The following is a 20,651-nucleotide window of genomic DNA, read 5'->3' as shown; positions in this document are numbered from 1 at the left end:
CCCTGTGTGTGACAGCACTCCTCTACCCCGTGCAAAAAAAAAAATATGTACATATCCAGCAAGGCATCGTAAGAGTAATGCCAGCACTCTTTTCTCTCTCTACCAAAGGCTCGGTAATGTGTGGGGCGCAACTCACCTCAAGTTAGTCTATCTATAAAAATGATAAAGTGCTTTAATCATTCATTAGTTATCATAAATAGGAAAATGAACCGAAGCTTTCATCGCTATCCCGCCCACCCCTCTAAAAGAAGAACGCGATGAAAAGTGCGCCGCCGTCCATCGAGCGCTCCCAATTCCCAGCCGCCGACGGCGTCACGACGTCGGACAGGACAGCCTCGGGTCACGGCCTCAGATCTTCCGGTAGCTCGGTGAGCGTGTTCCGGATGCTGTAGTCGTCGACTTCGGGTGGCCTCGGGATGAGTCGGGCGAGGCACGCCGAGATGAGAATCACCTTGAGCGGCTCCAGGATGATCTCGTTGTGAAGCAGGCCCGTGAGCGAGCGGAAGAGCCACTCCTTGGAGCGCTTGTCGCCGTACGAGAAGCCGTACAGGCAGATCACCACCGAGCACACCAGGGAACCGGCCAGCGCCACCACCCAGCCGACCAGCTGGAACCACCAGGGAAGCAGGCCCCGACGCCCTTCGCGCACAAGCCGAGCATACTCCTGCGCGCAACGGCGACGCATGTGGTTACGCGAGATGACACATTTCTACGATTCCATGTCACGAAAAAAAAAATCACCGCTCAATTAAGCGCTCCGTACATATGGTTAACCTCTGAAGTAAAACATGCGGTCCTGGTGTTTATCACTGGGTTGATCCGGACCGTTCATTGAAGCCATTTTTATTTATAGGTTACGCCTGTCCAGAAATCTTAAATGGCGTTCGCTCCCGTGTGTTCCCTTCACTTTTAATGGTTCAGTGGTGAGCAGTGGACATGCCAAATTTCTGTCGCACAAACGCGGTAGGAGTACTTGCGTACATACAGCACAGCCGAATTTTTGTTTCAACTAGCCGTATAATACTTCGCTGTAGAAACTTCGCTGTAGAATTCTTTACCACACAGGTACATTTGTAGTAGATACTGCCAACCATAGCGCTCGCAGTATAGCAGTGTAAGCAGCTTTAGCAAAATATCTTTATCGAAGATGATAGCGAAAAAGAATATAATAGCCGCTAACTTTCCTGCACACTTTATCCGCGAGGATGTGACTGTAGCCTACGTTATGAAATCCGGAGGCTCAGAAGGCACGCCAGGCTTGTTGGATAAGCATGAGGATATGAAGTCCATCTGGGACTCTTGTTTTTGTCAGTACCAGTACTTTTGTCGAAATACCGTATTTTCTCGCATATAACCCACACCAAAAAACGGGAAAATGTGCTTAAAAAACAGGGGGGAGTGGTGCGGATTATATGCAATTATTGAAAAGTGGGGGTGGGTGGGTGGAGGGGTGTCCGCTGCACAGCCCGCCGTGCCTTATCCGCATCTCTATCGACATCGACGCGTGTTAAGCCGATGAGAGGCCAACGCAAGTCGTTGCCAGATTCACATCCACAGAGTACTGAGCGACTGAGAGTCATAGAAACTCTATGCTGAGCGTCACGCGGGCACGCAGACGCTGGCCACGCTATTCGCACGTTTATAGCACGTCGTTAAGCCTAGATTCAGGTGCCGTTTCTTGTAAGTTCAGCCAGCCTTTTTTTGGGCATCATGAGAGTGTCCCGGCGGCAATCTTTCACAGCGAAAGAGAAACTCGAGATGATGGCCGCTGCTGCAGAAATCGGCAACAGAGCTGCTGCGAGTACGTACGACGTCGATGAGTCGTGCATTCGCGACTGGCGGAAGAGGGAAGGGTCTCTCGAAAATGCAAACAAGAATAGGCGAGCGTTTCGTTGCCCGAAGACTGGCGCGCGCACCCCCCCCTCGAGACGCAGCTTCACAGTCCTCATATTTGCAGGTAAGCGTGCGGATTATGAGCGAGGATTTCTTTTCTTTTTGTAGAGTTAAAGTCAAGGTTGCGGCTTATATGCAGGGGCGGGTTATACGCGAGAAAATACGATACTAAGAAGTCCTGAAGAGAACATTTTGATCACTAAAATGCACGAGCTATGTTCCTTATTTCTCGTTCTACGTTTATCAGAATGCGGCTGTCACAGTTGGTAGTCGGATTCGCAGTCGATCTCTGGGTGTTCATTAGCATAATATCATAGCCACAGAGCTGACAACGTCGCTCAATGTGTTATCCTCAACGTGTTTTATCGAGGCTAACGCGCCTGAGCTGTCAACGTCCTCAAGGGTTTCGCACACTTGACGGAAAATCTGCACCTGCAGCATCTGAGTGCGGTGCTCGCTGCGCGACTCGGAGTAGTTGTGCGATAAGTTGTCCAGGTAACTGAACAGCGAGATGCGCGGCCTTCGGCGCTCGGGCGCAGCGCTCAGAGGCCTTGGACGGCAGTTGCTGAACACGAAGATGACGAACACGCCTAGTGGCACCGTCACCAGGCTCACCTGCGAGTGCCACGAGAAAGGAGGAAGAGAGAGAATGCTCAGCGTCCAATATGTGTCTCTTACGACCAAGGTCTACGATATTGGCTATAATTTCTAAGATAACCTTGGATTCACAAAACGAATTAGGCTAGTGCTTTACTGAGAAAGGCGATTAAGGGTGCAATTCGCCGTAAGGCAACGCTAAAGAACACGTGTCGCATGACTGTCGTGATCTATGGCAAACTGGGCGAGTTGGTAAATGTTAATTTTTTTATTTATTTATTTAGTTATTTATTTATTTATTTATTTAACAATACTGCCAATCTCTTCACAGATTGTAGCAGAGAAGGCACAAGTAGACCATTATTTGTTTACACAAAATCATACATGGTTAACATTATGCGTTACTATTAGAAGAACACAATATTAAACAGTTTTAGTCACAGCAAAATCGTGGACGAGATTATCGCTGAAAACTACAAGAAGACAATGTATACATTGTAACATGGCGTAGAATGAGCAATTACACATTACTATTAGAATAACACATTATGAAAACAATTTTTAGAACAACAAAATAGTCGAACATGCCACTTAAAATAATAAAATCATAAAAATAGAAAATGAAAACTGCGCATTAGTAACATGACATGGACTTATCGCTTAGAGGGTTTATTGATTTTGAAATGTCGTTAGTGCGCTTTGTGAAACAAGCAATTCATTTTCAATCGCAGTTGTAAACAAGTTTATGAATGATTCGTTGGTTACACTAGGTTTCAATGAGCTCCAGTCTTTAATTGATTTTAATGTAACGGACGCATGGACATGGACGGAGAAAGTAAACAAAACGAGCGCTTACTGACAACTGAAACCTTTGTTGAAAAAGAACTTATGCAAGTAATTTCGCAAATCGCGCGTTTCAGCTGAACATGTCACAGGAGGACGAGTGGTTACAATAAAGACACAAAAGGTTGTCTACTACTGGGCAAGAAACGGTGTCTGGAAATTTAGCTCGCAGTTCTGTAGAGTCAGTGACACTCGGCTTGCACACGTGTCCTTGTTATGCTAAAGGCCTCATTTCCTCGTGCCAGTTAATCAGCATGTGTGAAAAGATCCTTGTTCTCTATTAATCTTGCGGAGCATGATGACAATGTCGTCACAAATTTGAGGTGGGCGTTCCATTTAATGAGTTGCGGTGTCGTCTTAAGCGTTTATTCAGGCACTGACTTGTCTGACCAGTTCACCTAGCGCCACACGTCAAGTCAAGATCACATACAATTGTTCTTTTGTAAACTGAACATTGCGACGTCATTAACGTTGCGAACGCCACCCAACTTATGGAAGCTCTCCACGTAAGCAATCTGTCGGCTTAGTAATCTGCTTGCTTAGTAAAGAACTTCGGTACTATAATTTGTTATTACGGGGTTATCTCTTTCTTATTTGCCTCTCGGTGTCACACAGCGTCGCGTAGTGTGTGCGCTGTGTGCCATTTTCTCCTTGTGTTTTCCTCGAACAGGAATTCCTTGAACAGGGAATCCTTGAACGGGAAATCCTTGAACAGGGAATCTCCTTGGAGTGAATGTTCCGACAAGAGGACTTGTCTTGGAGCAGGAGCCCACTTCCTTGACAAGAGTCTTTATGAGCGCGTTGCTCAATCACCCACAAACTCGAAGGGCGATAAGAACAACATGATCACCGTGCTCACTAATGAGAGTTCGCCGAGTAGAACTGATGAAAATAAAGGGCAACTGGCCGCCAGGCAAGAACGCAGCTGCGTTAAAGCGCCATTTGTCGCTCATTTTATCAGCTCCGCTAGTTGAATACTATTCTGGCCGTGCTAACTCTCCCCAACATCAAAGAGAGACGGAATAAACGTTTAGTGAGGAGTGGTCAGCTGCTGAAGGTAGGAGCCTAGTGTTCTTTATTCCCCGAACCCTCTGTTCTGGACCGCCAACTGTGCCCGGGTGACAAGTTGGCGCTGGTCGACCAGGTCCGCCTTGGGAGATCGCAGCCTCCCACGCTTCATTGAGGATGTTTAGGTTTGCATGCGTTACTGCTACTTTTATTCCCAACCACAAAGGAAAAGATGGAGCAGGAGAGTTCAATAGCCCCCTCGTCTCCTTCTTTTCCACAAGCTTGCGTTTCTCTCCATCAACCTTTGAAGTTGGGGCAGAGTGAGCAAAGCGTACATTAAAACGCTGTTAAGTAAGGCAATTGCTGCGCTGACGAAGACATGCCCCCTTGTCGAAACATTGGCTCCAGCGACAAATATTACCTGTTCAACGATTCCTCCTATAGTCGGATACAACTTAAGAAGACTGGAGCAGCACCGCCCAGACGACTTAAGCGCGGCAACCGCGACTAAAGAAATAGTTCCGCTCAGGCACACACTGATGTTTTCGGAAGGCGTAGTCAGCGGTCGTCCGGCTCCTGACGTCAGTCTGGAGTGCGCGCCCATTGGTGCAGGGCATGTGTGCATCCGCCTTTGAAGAGGAAATGCCGCGGACCTCTAAAGTTGTATCCGACTATAGTCCCCTATTTTCTGTCACACATCACACAGCCTCACTTCCTTGTCCCAAGGTGTGCTGCAAGAACATGCCAGTCCCTTCTGTGCGAGTTGCGTGTCGGGTGGTAGTATATAGCATGCGTTTTGACATTACGGTTTCTAGTTGGCCGTCAGGCCGCGTCCTGTGGTTTTCTCTCTGTGTGCTTCGATTTGCCCACCTGCCACTTACGTACCCGCCGCGGTGGTCTAGAGGTTATGGTGCTTGACTGCTGACCTGAAGGTGGCGGGATCGAATCCCGGCTGCCTGTTTGTTCAGGTTTAGGTCACGATCCAGGTGGTCGAATATTTCGGAGCCCTCCACTATGGCGTCTCTCAATCATTCGTGGTTTTAGGTGGTAAAACTCCAACATTTCTATTAACTAAAACGCGTTGTTGGTCTCGTTGTTGCATGTTCTGACAAAATTCGGAGGCACAAAGAAACGATGGAAAGAAATGACAGGACTGGTGCCAGTCCTGTCATTTCTTGCCCTCGTTTCTTTGCGCCTCCAAATTTTCTCAGGACATTTATATCAGCTGTCACTTATGCAAGCTGGCCGCGAGCCGGCCCACCTGGAGTCCTAGCAAGAAGTCGTTGAGGTGCACGGGAACCTCGAAGAAGCTCAGGTGCTCGCCGTCCGAGCTCGTGTCGACGTCGTGGTACATGACGTTGAACATCATGGCCGACAGGATTACGAACAGCGCGCAGGTGACACGTTGTGCGCGCGTGAACTTGGAGCTCCGGTAGCGCGCGATCACGTTGAACCACGTGTGGCCCGTGAAAAAATGGCGCTGTAGACGACGCCTAGGTAGTTGGAAGGACGTCAACAGGAAGAGCACTGTTAGCCTAGATGAAGGATCTTGCATTACAACTACGCGTCACGAACGAAAGGAGCGGTTATGGATCGAAGGGCCTGTTTCTTAGTTGGACACAACCTGATGAAGAAAACAAGCAATGACACCAAGGAAAGCATACGGGGAATGGTTTGCATTTGTACAGAAATTATCGCATCAATGGGAATCGATCGAAGCGGACGGAAAACCAACTCGCTCCCAGTGGGAACCGTAACCACAACCTTTGCAAATGGACGAGCAAATAACTCGCCGCCGGTGGGGACCAAGCACGCTTTCGGATCAAACCACACATGCGTCGAGCTGTTTTTCGCCCCTTTCAATCCACGCATTAAAATCTACTAATAATGCTCGTTGTGTCTTCTTGGCTACAATACCTATGCTTCGCATAGCCCCTCTCATTTAGATGCGACAGGTGCGTGTGGACAGGTGTGCGTTAGTCCGAAGTTACTCTCAGTCGCATTTTGGCGAAATACGCACATCTCGTGTATAAAAGAAAATACACTGGTAACAAGAAAAGTTTAGTTGTTTATATTTCCAAGCAGTGTGGACAAGCAGGGCTGTAAGAATGTGGGCTGACACCGCAGATTTTTCGTAAGAACTAAAATTTCAGTATACGTACGATATCCACGAGTACGTCTCCTGCATCCCGAAGCCATCTGTGCGGTTGGTGTCCTTAGAATGACTATATATTACCCTAGCACAGTTGGCGCAATATCTTGTACGGACCAGAGTAGCGAGAAAGGAGTTTTTCCGCTAAGCCGACACGACGAGATGGCGTCCGGAGAAGGACAAGGGAACCAGGACTAGCCTAGCTTTACTAATTACGCTTTTAACAAACTACTATAGTTCATTCACGACATTACCGTGTTAGCTGCATGAAATTATGTGGGATGCAAAGGGCAGTAACCGTGCGGCAATGAACGCGGAGACGCGTTACCGAAAAAGCGTCCAGAAGTCGGCCTGCTGCTGCCCGTCGGCTGGTCGGAAGCGGAAACTCTTGGGCTGATCTTGGTCTCCTTCTTCTGGCTGCAGCCACTGCTCGACAAAGAACACCCAGACCAGATCTTCGAGCATGTCCTGCACCACGACGGTGTGCAGAAACCACGGAGCGTGGTTGCCGCGGGCCTCGAGGGTGAAGACGACCTGCAACGGAGAACAGTTGAAGCATAGACAATCACAGGTCGGCAAAAAAATGTGGATCTCACACGGACTCGCTCATGGAATATATATTGCCCTTAGGGCTCACCCGGACTCCCCAAAATTTTCCTCAACCGTACTCGCTTGGACTCAAACACACCTAATTATTACTCACTCGGACTTACTCAGACTCACGGCTCGATCTGAGTGAGTGAGTGAGTGAGTGAGTGAGTGAGTGAGTGAGTGAGTGAGTGAGTGAGTGAGTGAGTGAGTGAGTGAGTGAGTGAGTGAGTGAGTGAGTGAGTGAGTGAGTGAGTGAGTGAGTGAGTGAGTGAGTGAGTGAGTGAGTGAGTGAGTGAGTGAGTGAGTGAGTGAGTGAGTGAGTCGACTAAGAGTCTGTACGTATATTAACGTATAATTAGCTTTTTCGATCAGGATATCAACGCAATTAAACGCCAATATCTCGCATAATTGGTGCTCTGCAATACGCATTTTGATCTGGTACCTTCAGATAGAGTTATCAGTGATTCAATCCAGTAAGGGCATTTTTATTGAAAGATGCGACTCAGACGACATATTTTTATCAAGAACTTACTTTGAAAAATTTTGCGGGTTTGGGGGGGGGGGGGAGGTTCCAGGCACGCCTCTGATCAATATGGAGCTGGCGTATAAACGCTAGTGCGTTGAAGTATCTGCATCAATGTAAGCCGTCATAAGGCTGATAATAATGTTGAAGTATAGTAGTTATCCCTGTAGGTAGGCAAAAAATTCGGAGCTCACTCAGACTCACTCAAGAATATATATTGTGCTTAGGGCTTACTCGGACTCAGGCTCATCAGATTTTCCCCACTCGGACTTAGATTCACTAAAATTTGACTCAACCGAACTCACTCGGTTTCAAACTGACCTAAATATTACTCATCCGGACTCACTCAGACTCAGACTCACGGCTGGATCTGAGTCAGTCTGAGGGAGTCAACTCATGAGTAAGTTTGCCAACCAATGTAGACAATTCACACAACGAAAATTAATAATTGTACACGACCACAAATGCGATTGCAATACCTAGCTCTTTTATGCTGGGTATAAAATCTCGTCCCTTGACGTGTCCTTGTGTGACCTTTGCGTTTTTAATCTCTATCTGCTCTGTCTTGTGTATTCGCATGCGTACATGCCTGCGTATGTTAGTGGCGGCAAGGACATAGGAAGAAGACAAGTCATGCCGAGGTATGCTCAGATTTGTCGAAAAATCCCTCCTGCAACACAAAGTACAATATAGTCTGTACTGAACATGCTCATTCGCGTAGCACTCAGGGAAAAGAAGGAATATCACTACTTAAGCAGCGCGGCACTTATCTTGCTATTTAGTTAACGTTAACATAGTTACCATTACGCCACATATGTAACGTTTGTTCCTGTGAAACTCGCAAATAAAAAAATATTCAACAGAAATCGTGCGCACCTTCGGTACAGCAGCGGCTGCAGTCTCCACTGAAAGATGAAGTCAAGAGTCTGTCTTACCACGTCATGCATAGGCGTGCGCAGGGGGGGGGGGGGGGTCAAGGGGGCGAGAAGGGGGGGGGCGCAAAGTCAGCCCTATACATTGTAGGGGGGGGGCGAGAAGAGGGGCGCAAAGGCAGCCGCATACATTGACATAATAGGGAGGGGGGCGCTGCGACGAACCTTCGCCCCCCCCCCCCTGAAGGGGAACCCTGCGCACGCTTATGACGTCATGTGTCATATCTACCATCGCGAATCGCCACCTGCGCACTAAATAACACATCTGATGCAGGTTACCGGGCGACACAGCCATCAAAGTTTACCGCAAAAAAACACGGGCAGGTGGAGTAGTAAAGGAAGTAAAGCGTGCGGCGTAAACGTAATGGCGCCTATAGAGGAATAAAACCATTCAGATTATGGACATCTATCATGGGCGGCTGCGTGGCTCCGGCAGACTCCGCACTTAGCTTGACCGGGTGCGGGGGCGCGCGTCTTATGTTCGCAGTTTGGCAGATGGTTCATACCTCTGTGCGTGGTGTTCTGACTGCTCTCCAACTGCTAGGTTTCGGCGCTTCCGACGGCGGCGTTTTGTTGGCTTACGCCGGGTTGGATGAAGTTGGCTGCTAGCCTTACTTCGTACACATCTCAATTCGTTTCTATAGTAGTCGTTGCTTCGCCCTCGAGGTGAAACCGTGGCATTTTTTTAGTACGTGCCGTATTGATTCAAACAAGTGGCACGGAAGCTCCGAAGCACTATTGTAAGCACCAGATTACGAGCGTATCCGCAGAGTGCCCCTCGCTTACTTCGGTGATCTCGCCCAGAGCGCGCTCGGTGGTGGCGAGGAAGTAGTCCTCGGACTTGCGCTGCAGCGTGCCCGGATTCACGTTCTCGTCTTTCATGAGGAACGTGCGAGACGAGCCCTCCGATCCCACCAGTTGCAGCCACACCTGCACACACACACACAGCAAGTCAATTCGAGGTGGGAGGAATTTCATTATTCTTACCTGGCGTTCTAGTTTGCGACTCTGCATATCATTGCAGATAATCCGTCATTTTAATAAACGGTAGAGTTGCGGTGAGTCTACTGCTTCTTCACTGATATGGGATGGTAACGTAAAGTCGTTGCAGCGCCAAAAGACGAAAACGTAGATGAGAAAGATTCAGGACGACTGCTGACCCTAATCTGAAGATTTTGTTGAAAGAGGTAGTATAAAAGCGATTCCACCACATTTACCAACAAAGGAACACGTGGGCCCATACGAAATCAACTCGCTAAACTAATTTCTTCAGCTGGAATGGGATGGCATTTCACAGAAATACTGAAATGGGGCGCATGCAGTTAGGCTTGTCAGTAAAAAATGCTGCAAAAAAATGCGCCTTTCCTATTGAAGGCTCAAAATTGTTTGAGTATAAATGATTTGTCCTGGCCTCCATTTAGAACAGACCACCAGTCGCATAGCAGAACCTCTAAGCGCGCGCAAACAAGGAGTGAGGTGATGACAACATAAGCACTCACTTCCAAATAAATCATTTGTTCACAAGACTTCATAAAATGAACACTTTATTTCGTGACGTCACAGGACTAATGCCGACATCAGATTAACATGCTCAGAAATTGTGTTTCTTTGTATGATAAAATAATGGAAGGTGCGCTGACACATGACTGACTCGCCTTTGTAATAAAAGCAGCTTCTATGATCTTCCTGACATCTTGGCTCTTATTTCTCGCTATGACCCTGCGAAAAATCATACAACGGTTTACAGGGCTTTCCGACCTTTAACCCGCACTCATGGCAATGTACAGAAAGATTGCCGTCCCGATAGTTCCCCACCTTGCTCTTCTGTTCCATAAGTCTTTGATTCAGACACCTACCAGTCTGGCCGATGAAGCTGAAACCGCGTGATAATTGGACCTGATAAACACGGTACAATTGAGTCCGATGCTTGATATTGCATGGCTCTCTCGTTTTCTTGAATGGATTGGTCATTTGGCAAAGTTTTTCGAGATTCTCGGGCGCAGAAAGCACCACTCTGATTTCTTTTTAGTTTCCAATCTTCTTTAGGCGGTGCGACGTGTTATGCAGGAAAAACCTTGCCAAATGATCAAACCATTCAAGAAAACGAAAGACCTTGCGGTATGAAGCGTCGGGACCCATTTGTATCATGTGTATCTGGGGTAGTATATGAGATCCCATTACCATACGGTTTCAGCTACACCGGCCAGACTGGTAAATGTTTGAACGAAAGACTTATGGAACATAAGAGCAAGGTGGGGAACTATCGGGACCGCAATCTTTCTATTGCAATGAGTGCAGGTGAAAGATAGGAAAGCCTTGTGAACCGTTGTATGATTTGTGCAGGGTGGTAGCTAGAAATAAGAGCCAAGATGTCAGTGAGATAATAGAAGATGATTTGATTAGAAGGGCGTGTCAGTCATGAGTCAACGCAACTTCCATTACCTCATCTAAAGAACCACAGTTTCTGAGCATATTCACCTGATGTCGGCATTACAGTCTTGTGACGTCATGAAAGAAAGTGTTCATGCTATGCGGCTTCGTAAATAAAATGATTAGTTGGAAGTAAGTGCTTGTGTTCTCATCACCTCCCTCTGTCCTAGTTTACGTGCGCTTAGGTGTTCTGCTATGCAAATCCAACTGGCCCAAAAATCGGTGCTCTCGCCACTTGCAGTTCCGTTACGTCATAGCCAGTGTACCTCATCATTCCTTTGTTCACTAAAACATGACCGGCGGCCATTCTTGTACGAATTGTACAAAACGTGCTTTTTGTGTGCAAAATTCGTTATAAGACGAGCACTTATAAATGCAGCATGTTAGCTAGCCCGTCAGGCCAGAAGCCGGGGGGGGGGGGGGGAAGGGGGTTGCGCCCCTTCCCCCCCCCCCAAATTTGGGTGAAGCAGGTATTTTTACCAAAAATAATGAAAATAGGTGTCTTTCTCAAATATTCAAGACTTTCAGAAAGTGCCCCCCCCCCCCCCCCCCCCCCCCCCAAAAAAAAAGATTCCTGGCTACAGGCCTGTAGCTTGCGAACAAATCTCTGCGCTGTATTATTTATAGCCTGTCTTGCATAGCCTTCTAGGGAACGCTTGCATGTAAGTGTTTGTGACGTCATGCAGATATTTTCGCGGTAATACAAAAAGCTTCGTGGTCATCATGAAACTACCGTTTCAAAAACACAAACGAATGCGAAGATTGGCACTTTAGCTTGTCGTTATGTGGGAATTTTCATTTGCGTGTTCCAGTAATGCTCGCAACTTCGCATGCCCATGGCATGTTCGTTATATGGTTATTCGTCAACACCTTTTATCACCGACTGCTTCTTCAGTTAGTTCCAGTGCTGGGCAGTATCGAAGATACATGTATCTTAGATACTACCTTAGATACTCTTTGGGTATCATGTATCGGTATCGCGACACGTCTCGCAAGACATGTATCAGCATCTGTATTTCCGATACTTTCAATAATGTATCGTGTATCTTATTATACAAGATACTGCAACACCACCGTGAGAAACAATAAACGTTGGTTGAGCTCCTCATGCTGATACTGCTTTCACTAAGCCACCAGAATAAAACTAAAATCAGTGACATTATTTTATCTTTCCGCCAGAGTTTCCCAGCGAGTGCAGGGGATGATGAGCTCTGAGCGTCCGTATTGATAGATCAGAGTCACGTGGTGGTGCTCGCATCGTGTAGTAAGACAAGCGCGCGAACATCGACGCCCAGCCGACCTTTTTCTCTCTCAGTATTCTATTTTTCTTTTTAGTTGTGTCATTGCCATGACACTGGCTCTTAGCCACTATCCCGTGCCGCATGCTCCAATGCGTGCGGCGTCTTTCGTACAAATTCTGATGACACTGTAGTGTCGTTATCGAAGTTTATCTTGCGTTGTGTTTCGTCACGAAGTCTGAAGAATACAATTATTGGGTTGCTGTGAGTCTTGACGCTTTCACACATCGGCGATTTGAAGGACCTCGTGGATGTAAGTTTGATTTAGATGCAATGAGATATGCAAATAAGATTCTAACAGCTGTAGCGCCACCGGTACCTATGCTGGATCTAACAGAACAAGCATTCACCTAACAGAAGCTATCTTGGCGTACGTCTTTTTTTTTATTTATTCAGTGAGTTTTTAAAATCATATTTTATTGTTAGCACAAGTTCTTTCTCAGCTGTCCGTCTTTTCCATCCCATACATTACATGTGTCTCTGTATTGGTTTTTTTTCGGTCCGGTTACTGCAATATGTCTTTAACGAGCTGCCAAGGTAACCTCTCTCATTTTATCCCCCCTTACTTATAACTGTGTTCTTCGTTTCTGCTGGTGTTTGCATACTTATATTCCATTTGAGTTTACTGTTATGTCAAGGCGATGTTAAGAACAAATATATAATCTGCTCGTGCCTGGAGTATACAGTAACAAAAATTCTGCTTACTACTTAGTAAAGTAGCGAAATTGAGTTTGCATTATAACAACGTAAATTTTTAGGAGCCATATTAAAGATGTTAGTAAAAGAATTCGGGAAAGATTGTTATACCGAATGCTCCGTTTTTCTCACGAGCATCCCAACGAGCCGTTTTAGGCTATTTTCCATAGGCACTGAACTTTATGTGGTCTTGCCTTACATGGTTAATTGTTACAGCGATTGGGGGCTTCCCGTGACGGTGGGCTAGTGGTTATGGTGCTGGACTGCTGACCCGAAGGTCACGGCAGACGCATTTGGATGGAGACAAAATGCTAGAGGCCCATGTGAATAGGTTTTGGAACCCCAGGTGGTCGAAATTTCCGGGGCCACCCACTACGGCGTCTCTCATAATCATGTCGCGGTTTTGGGACGTAAAACGCAGCAATTATTATTAGCTCTTGGGGCAACCGCCTGCACCATGTTTCTATACTTTTTCCCTGTGTTTGATACGGAACCTCTTTTCTATTTTACTTAGATATATTGGATTTCCTTTTTTAGGCTTCCCTAAAGGCTTTTTACTAATCACCAGGTATTCTGAGATATAAGTGGCAATATAGTGTACTAGCGGTGGTGTGCTACGGCGCTTTGTGCAACTCTAAGACGTTTCTGGGCTGCACATATTCTCTCGTAGAAGAAAATTGTTAAAAGAGTGCGCATTACTGAGTACGTCACTAACGAACGCTCTACACCAGCAGATAAGTGAATATAAAGGTAATTTCAGTTTCATGTCTTCTGCGTAAACACGATGCGTCGCAATGAATGTCGCTACCAGCGTTCTTGCTGATGTACACCTGTCCGGTGATCCGGTACTGCGAGAACCGTAATTATTACGGTTTTCGCAGTACCGGAGCACCGACCGCGAACGTATTACGGTAATACGTTCGCGGCCATTGTAGAACTCCACCAGGGTATTTGCACCATCGTGCGGAGGCTTACAAAGTTCTTGTGAAAGGTTCAGCAAAGTGTATCGAGAGCTGTCACGTTAAGCAGCTAAAGCAACGCCAATACGTTGTTTCGGAATGAAACTAATATACCTTGAGCAAGAAATACAAAGCTTTTGAGATACTGACAGGCATTTCATTCAAATGAAACAAAACTGGCCGCAGTTCATAAATTTTCAAGCGAACACTTTTGTGCATAGGCATTTAATACTACGTTATATAGGTATATAATAACAAATTTGAGCATGTATCGAAGTATCTTAAGATACAATTGCAATGTATCGTATCGGATGCAGTCAGTGTTGTGATATCTTGTATCTGTATCTCAAATACTTCTTGCCTGAGTATCTTGTATCGTCATCATCATCATCAGCCTGTCTACGCCCACTGCAGGGCAAAGGCCTCTCCCATGTTCCGCCAATCAACTCGGTCCTGTGCTTTCTGCTGCCACGTTATACCTGCAAACTTCTTAATCTCATCTACCCACCTAATTTTTTGTCTCCCCCTCACGCGTTTGCCATCTCTTGGAATCCAGTCAGTTACCCTTAATGACCACCGGTTATCCTGCCGACGTGCTACGTGGCCGGCCCATATCCATTTCTTCTTCTTAATTTCAACTATGATATCCTTAACCCCCGTTTGTTCCCTGACCCACTCTGCTCTCTTCCTGTCTCTTAAGGTTGCACCTATCATTTTCCTTTCCATCGCTCGCTGCGTCGTCCTCAATTTAAGTTGAACCCTCTTTGTAAGTCTCCAGGTTTCTGCTCCGTAGGTAAGTACCGGTAAGATGCAGCTGTTATATACCTTCCTCTTGAGGGATAGTGGAGATACAATTTAAAAGTATCTTTGCCCAACCATGGTTAGTACAAATGCTTCCCAGTAAAGCAGCATGGGTGCAACCATATTTGATCACGTGAACAGTCTGCTACTAGTGGTCTTCTACTTCGGACTACCTATGTGTGGATCAGAACGACTAATCGTGGAGTGTCAATATCACACCGAGAAGACCAAAGAGCTTTTTAGGAAGCATCACTAAATAGGGCGACTGCGCACGACTCTGTACCTATGCGACAGCATGCAGAAGACGTAACTGCGCATTTATAATTCTAATTAATGTTCACGCTTCACTGATATATGCCTTGGGGCAACTGTGAATTGTTATTACGTTTAATAGCTTCTCGCCATGAAATGAATTGTGGCAGTGAGCATGTGATGCACGCTAAGGCGATATTATGTATACTGTGAAGCCGCGTAAATGCAGGACATAACGTGCCACATGCGTTGTCCCACTGCCTTATGAACGAAATCAGTCCGCGCGTAGCGATGAGTGCACTATGATTGGCAATACAAAGAACAGAAGTTGTTAAATCCACAGGGTTTTATAATCGCACATAAGAGGGAAATCTGGCGCTAGCGTCTGTGGGAGCTGCAACGCACAGCACTTCAGACAGCGTGAGAATGATGGGTAATACATGAGTTTTCCTAAGCTCCGTTCTTTCGGCTCCGTGTGGCTTCGTATGGCCTGCAGCCGCTTTGTCACAAGATGAAGTTCAGCAAAAGTTCAGCAGTCCTACTTGACCACCTTGACCCTTTTAGGGCTCACCAATTCAAATCAGCTCACGAGGTTGACTATGAGCCACTCTTTTGTTAAAAACAAAAGCCAAAACACCACAATAAACCAAGCTACTAGTGCGTTCAAAGTAGCAACCATGAAGACTATGCAAAACCATGACCTACACATCATTCCCGCGGTGGCTGAACGAGTGCAGCGCCAGAGTTCCCTCAAGTAAATATTGTTTGAAACTGTATGGTTAAATTCGGCGTGACGCTTACTATTCGGTATTCTAAAACTGTAGGCACCAGTTAAGACTCCTAACGTTCACAACCATTCACGCTTAGCTCAGCTCCCCCGCGGTGTTCTTAAATCAAATTTATGTATTTAGGTTGATTTTTTACAACAAAAGACAGCGTGGTCGTAAAAACAAAAGCCATAAGGTCTACACTTAGGTGTCTGGCAAGCATTCCTACTCTTGCCGTCGACAGCAAAGAACTAATTGCACCAGTCACCCCCCCCCCCCCGTCAAAAAGAAAGAAAGAAAAGAAAAGAAAGGAAGGAAGGGAAAACCAATTGACAAATTACCGACGGATCAATAAAATGGAGCGCAAAGTCGCGACGCATGTCTATCCATTTATTTAAGTACAGCCATTATCCCGAAGGAATAAAATTCCTGAAATCTACAAGGAACATGATTGAATTCAAATAAATGTACGCAATACAAACAAGACAACGTGTTTGATGCTATGCACGACAAATGTCTTGTACGCGTAAGCAATACATGTGAATAGCAGTATTAAAGCATACACAACATGGATTTATGCCATCAATAACGTTAACACGGTTAAACTTCCCATTAAGATAGACCTGCCGTTATAAAACACACCTAGCTTCTCCAAGAGAATAATGATTCGTATAAACTACTGAGTTTGTATGTACCGAAGACAGGTTGTGTCGTTCTTTTTGAAAGAGTGATATTGAACTTTTTTCAACATTCATGATTACGTCATTCAGTGGCCATTAATAATGCCACGTGTTCCCTAGGCATGTTTTTTGGCGCGATAACTGTATTTGTTCAGAATAACTTGTATTTAGCGAGTGGTAATTAGCTTTTTAGAAAAGCACTTGAAAAAGTTAGATGTGATAAAGATTTCACTATCTGATATACAACGCGTGATTTGCATAAAGAACGACAGAATAACAATTCCAACACGATGAGAGCGTGACGTAACGCCGTAGTGCAGTCAAGTTGTCATAGATACACAAAAGTAGTCCAGTTGTTAGGCGGTATCTGATAAGGACCGTATGGGGAGCGTTTACAGCAGCTTCGCACGACGGTATGAAAGGCGATACAAGCGAAGAATTAACACGCACCTTGCTGGTGGTGCCGGCATTGCGACGGAAGCCGGTGATGATGGTGACGATGTAGGGCTGCTGGTCGGTGGGCAGGTTCTGTTGCAGGTCGGTCACCGTGTTGTACACTTCGTCCCGCTGGTCTGCTCGTCGAGCCCACAGCAGCACAGCGCCGTACAGAAGCCACAGCGCCAGCACGCAGCTACTAACGAGCAGGTGGCGCTCGCGAACGCCGCGCGACACCTGCACCACGACGCAATCACCGTTAAGCGGTGCCATGCAAATTGAACAGTTGGAACTTCAGCACATTTTTTTAACTCTAAATCAGCAGTATACGAAAAATAAGTCTGCGTAATAAACAACAAGGTGAAAACTCGTGGAAGCAAAGAACATCATAAGCAAGGAAGCAGCCTCCTTGCTTACTCGAACGTGCATAAACAAGCGCGAATAACACACTCCTATAACTACAAAATATTTTACAGGGGTTTTCCTTACTACACTCCTAATCGGGTCCCGCTTAAAGTGCTAGATACAGCTAGGAAACAGGGAATTTTCCGTCTGGTTTCCTGGATATGGCCAGATTTAACCAGGATCTGATTAAGAGTGTAGTTGCACATTTTAAAGGCGAAGCATTTCTTAGCGAACCTCAGGCACTTTGCCCATTTCTATCTATCTATCTAGCCGCCTACGTCTGGGTGCTCTCCTGGTCGTCTCCATAATTTGTAACTTACCAAAATTGGCATAGCAGGGGATCAGTGCATGACGAACACGATTCACTGGTCATGACGTGAATAACGCAAAATACCTATCGCGTACGTCATGAAACCCTTTCTCTCAGTCACGTGTGGCACATACCCGCATATCAGAGTTCATGTTATGCAGGAATGTGCCCCAGGTGATACAAAGTCTGAACCAACACAGTAACGGCGAACACAGACATTTACACGCAAGGAAAGTGATAATAATAATTGTCGTGGTTTTATGTCCCAAAACCACGATATTATTATCAGAGACATCATAGAGAAAGGCCCTGGAAATGTTGACCGTCTGGTATTCCTTAACGTGGACCACGATCGCACAGTACATGGGCATCTGCCTCCATCGAAATGCAACCGCCGCGGCCGGGATCGAACCCGCGACCTTCGGATCAGCAGCTGAGCACCGTAACCGCTACACCACCGCGGCCAACGCAAGGAAAGTGAGGGAGCTGAAGACAGAACATCCCTGGAAGACTACCATCCACTTGTCCACGTGCTTCGCCACGTGGACTGCGTGGATTACAAAAAAAAAAAAACAGGGGTGACTGCTTCCCTACAATAAATCTGCCGACAGAACCAGGCCTCTCATCATTACCGGTAACTTCGACATTGACTTATCAAGACCCAACAACGTCTGGTCCTTACACTGCGAGAAAGACGGCTTGAATGTGGACAGGACATCAAAAGACCTCGCTGCCACGTCCAAGACAGGAGGCATTATAGATCATTTCCTTGTAAGACGCATCAAGTATTTCCACCAGCTGCACTATACCTTGCACTTCACTACACTTAGACCCCTCGTAGCCGCGATCACGAACGGATCCGATAACAAGTCCGGTCCAGCTACTGGTGCTCACTTATCACGGTGATGATGACCTCGTTCAAGAACTGTCAAGAACCCCTCCTACACATACACACAGGTTCGTGAAACGTGCGTGCGTTCTTCGTTATAACGGACAAGTATAAGCATAAGAACTATAACGCAACTATAACAACTGCAACTGTGGCTGTAACGTACGTGCACTCAAAGAACTTGTTGTTGGTATAGTTGGCAGATCATTTCCAAAACTTGATTAGAGCGCAGCCACACGACACATTCACACACCCACACACCCAGACATCAACCACGTACAGCGCTCACTTCCAACTGATTTATTGATCGCACGGGTTGAATATATACATGAGGCACACGCGCGCATTAACATCCGATAAAGCCAACACACACACAATCAAGACGTACATTTCCTTCCTGTTCCTTCCATCTCGCAGTCTAGAACTGATGAACTGAAATTCACTGGGAAACAGAGATAGCGACGGGGTGCTTACACAGCGGTCCTTGTCTTTTTCTATGCAAAATGCCTCTAACACTTCACGTGCAGTTTTCCTTGTGCTTCTGCCAAGAATCTTTGTCTCGGAGAATCCTGCGTCACAGCCACACATTATAGCATGCGCAACCAGGTGCGCATACTTGTCATCTCGTTGTATTAATTTTTCATCTCGTTTTATATTACTCAAGCCCGTGCGATGAATAAATCAGTTGGAAGTGAGCGCTGTACGTGGTTGATGCCTGGGTGTGTGGGTGTGTGAATGTGTCATGTGGTTGCGCTCTAATTAAGTTTTGGAAACGTACGTGCAGTTCATCTGCGCGTGGCACGCGGCTGCGTACCATAGGCTTCCCAAGCAACGCTTAGCGGCGCTGCTGCTCTTGACAGGCAGCGGCATCTCTGGCAGAAAAAGAAAAACTGGGGTGTCAGCAGCGAGCGTTTTCCCTTCTCTCCACCGCGTTGCCGCTCGCTTCCGTGCACGTGCAGAGCTCTCGCGGTGCACTTGCGGCGTCTCACAATGTACCGCGTGCAGTGCGGCTTCAAAAGGATCTTCAAGCTTGAGTGGCACTTCCGAAAAGCGAACTTGATAAAGGGAGAAAGGCTCGTCAATCACCTTAACGGTGAAGAGCAGACGATCGACGACAACGACGCCCGACTCAAAGCGAAATGCATTTCCCAAGTCGCGATTACACCGTGTAGGACGCATACCTCGAGGTAAGTCTCATTCTGTCATGTTAAATATGAATAATGGTTCACATGCACTCCGAAATGAAGCCGTACACGCTATCGATGTTCTGCGGTGTGAACTACGAATCATAGGATTGTTGTTTTGATGTGGCATGCTGAACAGTAGCAGTTGTGTACTTTCGTGAACAAACGTTTGCGGCGTGCGAAAAAAAGAAATTACACGGCCATGGCCCCGAACTTCTGACAATGTGCCGAGTTCAGTTGAATTCAACCAACCGCGCAACGCTAACGGTATAGCGCGAGTGTGAACGTTCAACAACGACGGGTAGTTCTCACGAGCACGGAGAATCAAAACACAAAGTTGTTTCACCTACAACCATAACTGGACTTTCACAATGCGAGAAGACAGCGTGTAATCATTACTGTAGTCGCTGCGTGCATGCGCGGCGTTACCGATTCAGGTAGTCGAAACGAACGAAAGCGATGAACTCAGACAACCAAAATAGAAGGCGAGACAGCGCTGTCAGCTATCCACGCTTGCCGCCTGTATTTCTCGTGCGACACGAAACAATACAGTTTCACACGTAAATCGCGTGCCTGGTTCTCGGACTTCGGACTGTTGTGGCTGGCCACTAAGCCGCAATACTTCGGACCACGCTTGCGCTTCCGCGGGGTCGCTTCTGCCATCGCGGAAATGCGCAGCTTCGCACAGCAAGCCTCTCGGTTCAACGTATACCACCTGACGGCCCCCCAGTTACCCGCACCGAGAGAAGAACGCGTGCGCACGTGCGCTACCGCTACCGTGAAAGGGGCCGAGTCGGCCGCGCCTGAGGTTCAGAGCTTTCCGACAGAGCCGCAGTGCGGCTGGCGCGGCGCTGTCGTCGCGCCGCAAACTTGAGCTTGGGTTCCCTATATATTCAGGGAAACTTTTCTGAATGAAGCTTAGTTGCTAGTAACGTCTGTCCTGTGCATCTGTGTTCCTTCTTTGTTCTGTTAGGATTCGCGCTATCCAGTACTCAAGAATATAAGC

At 46.8% G+C, this 20,651-nt stretch overlaps 1 protein-coding gene across 1 annotated transcript; it reads right to left on the bottom strand.

Moving 5' to 3' along the window:
• Positions 1 to 264: 264 nt before the first annotated feature.
• Positions 265 to 20,146, bottom strand: LOC119391744 (polycystic kidney disease protein 1-like 2). The gene is made up of 7 exons (XM_049414930.1): positions 20,075 to 20,146; positions 16,873 to 17,094; positions 9,326 to 9,469; positions 6,822 to 7,027; positions 5,603 to 5,834; positions 2,326 to 2,508; positions 265 to 664 (listed from the first exon to the last, which is right to left on the bottom strand). Exons 3-7 carry the CDS (start codon positions 9,419 to 9,421, stop codon positions 341 to 343), a joined length of 1,041 nt encoding a protein of 346 aa, XP_049270887.1. The 5' UTR covers positions 9,422 to 9,469; positions 16,873 to 17,094; positions 20,075 to 20,146; the 3' UTR covers positions 265 to 340.
• Positions 20,147 to 20,651: the final 505 nt, after the last annotated feature.

This window comes from Rhipicephalus sanguineus, chromosome 4, assembly GCF_013339695.2.
Source record: "Rhipicephalus sanguineus isolate Rsan-2018 chromosome 4, BIME_Rsan_1.4, whole genome shotgun sequence".
Lineage (NCBI taxonomy): Eukaryota > Metazoa > Arthropoda > Arachnida > Ixodida > Ixodidae > Rhipicephalus > Rhipicephalus sanguineus.
This window is presented reverse-complemented; position numbering and strand designations above follow the sequence as displayed.

Excerpts from the sequence above, each read along its gene's own strand:
- LOC119391744 (XM_049414930.1), bottom strand. The coding sequence starts at position 9,421 with ATGAAAGACGAGAACGTGAATCCGGGCACGCTGCAGCGCAAGTCCGAG. Across the intron at positions 7,028-9,325 it reads CTCTGGGCGAGATCACCGAA|GTCGTCTTCACCCTCGAGGC; the intron begins GTAAGCGAGGGG and ends TCTCCGTTGCAG. Across the intron at positions 5,835-6,821 it reads GACTTCTGGACGCTTTTTCG|GCGTCGTCTACAGCGCCATT; the intron begins GTAACGCGTCTC and ends CCAACTACCTAG.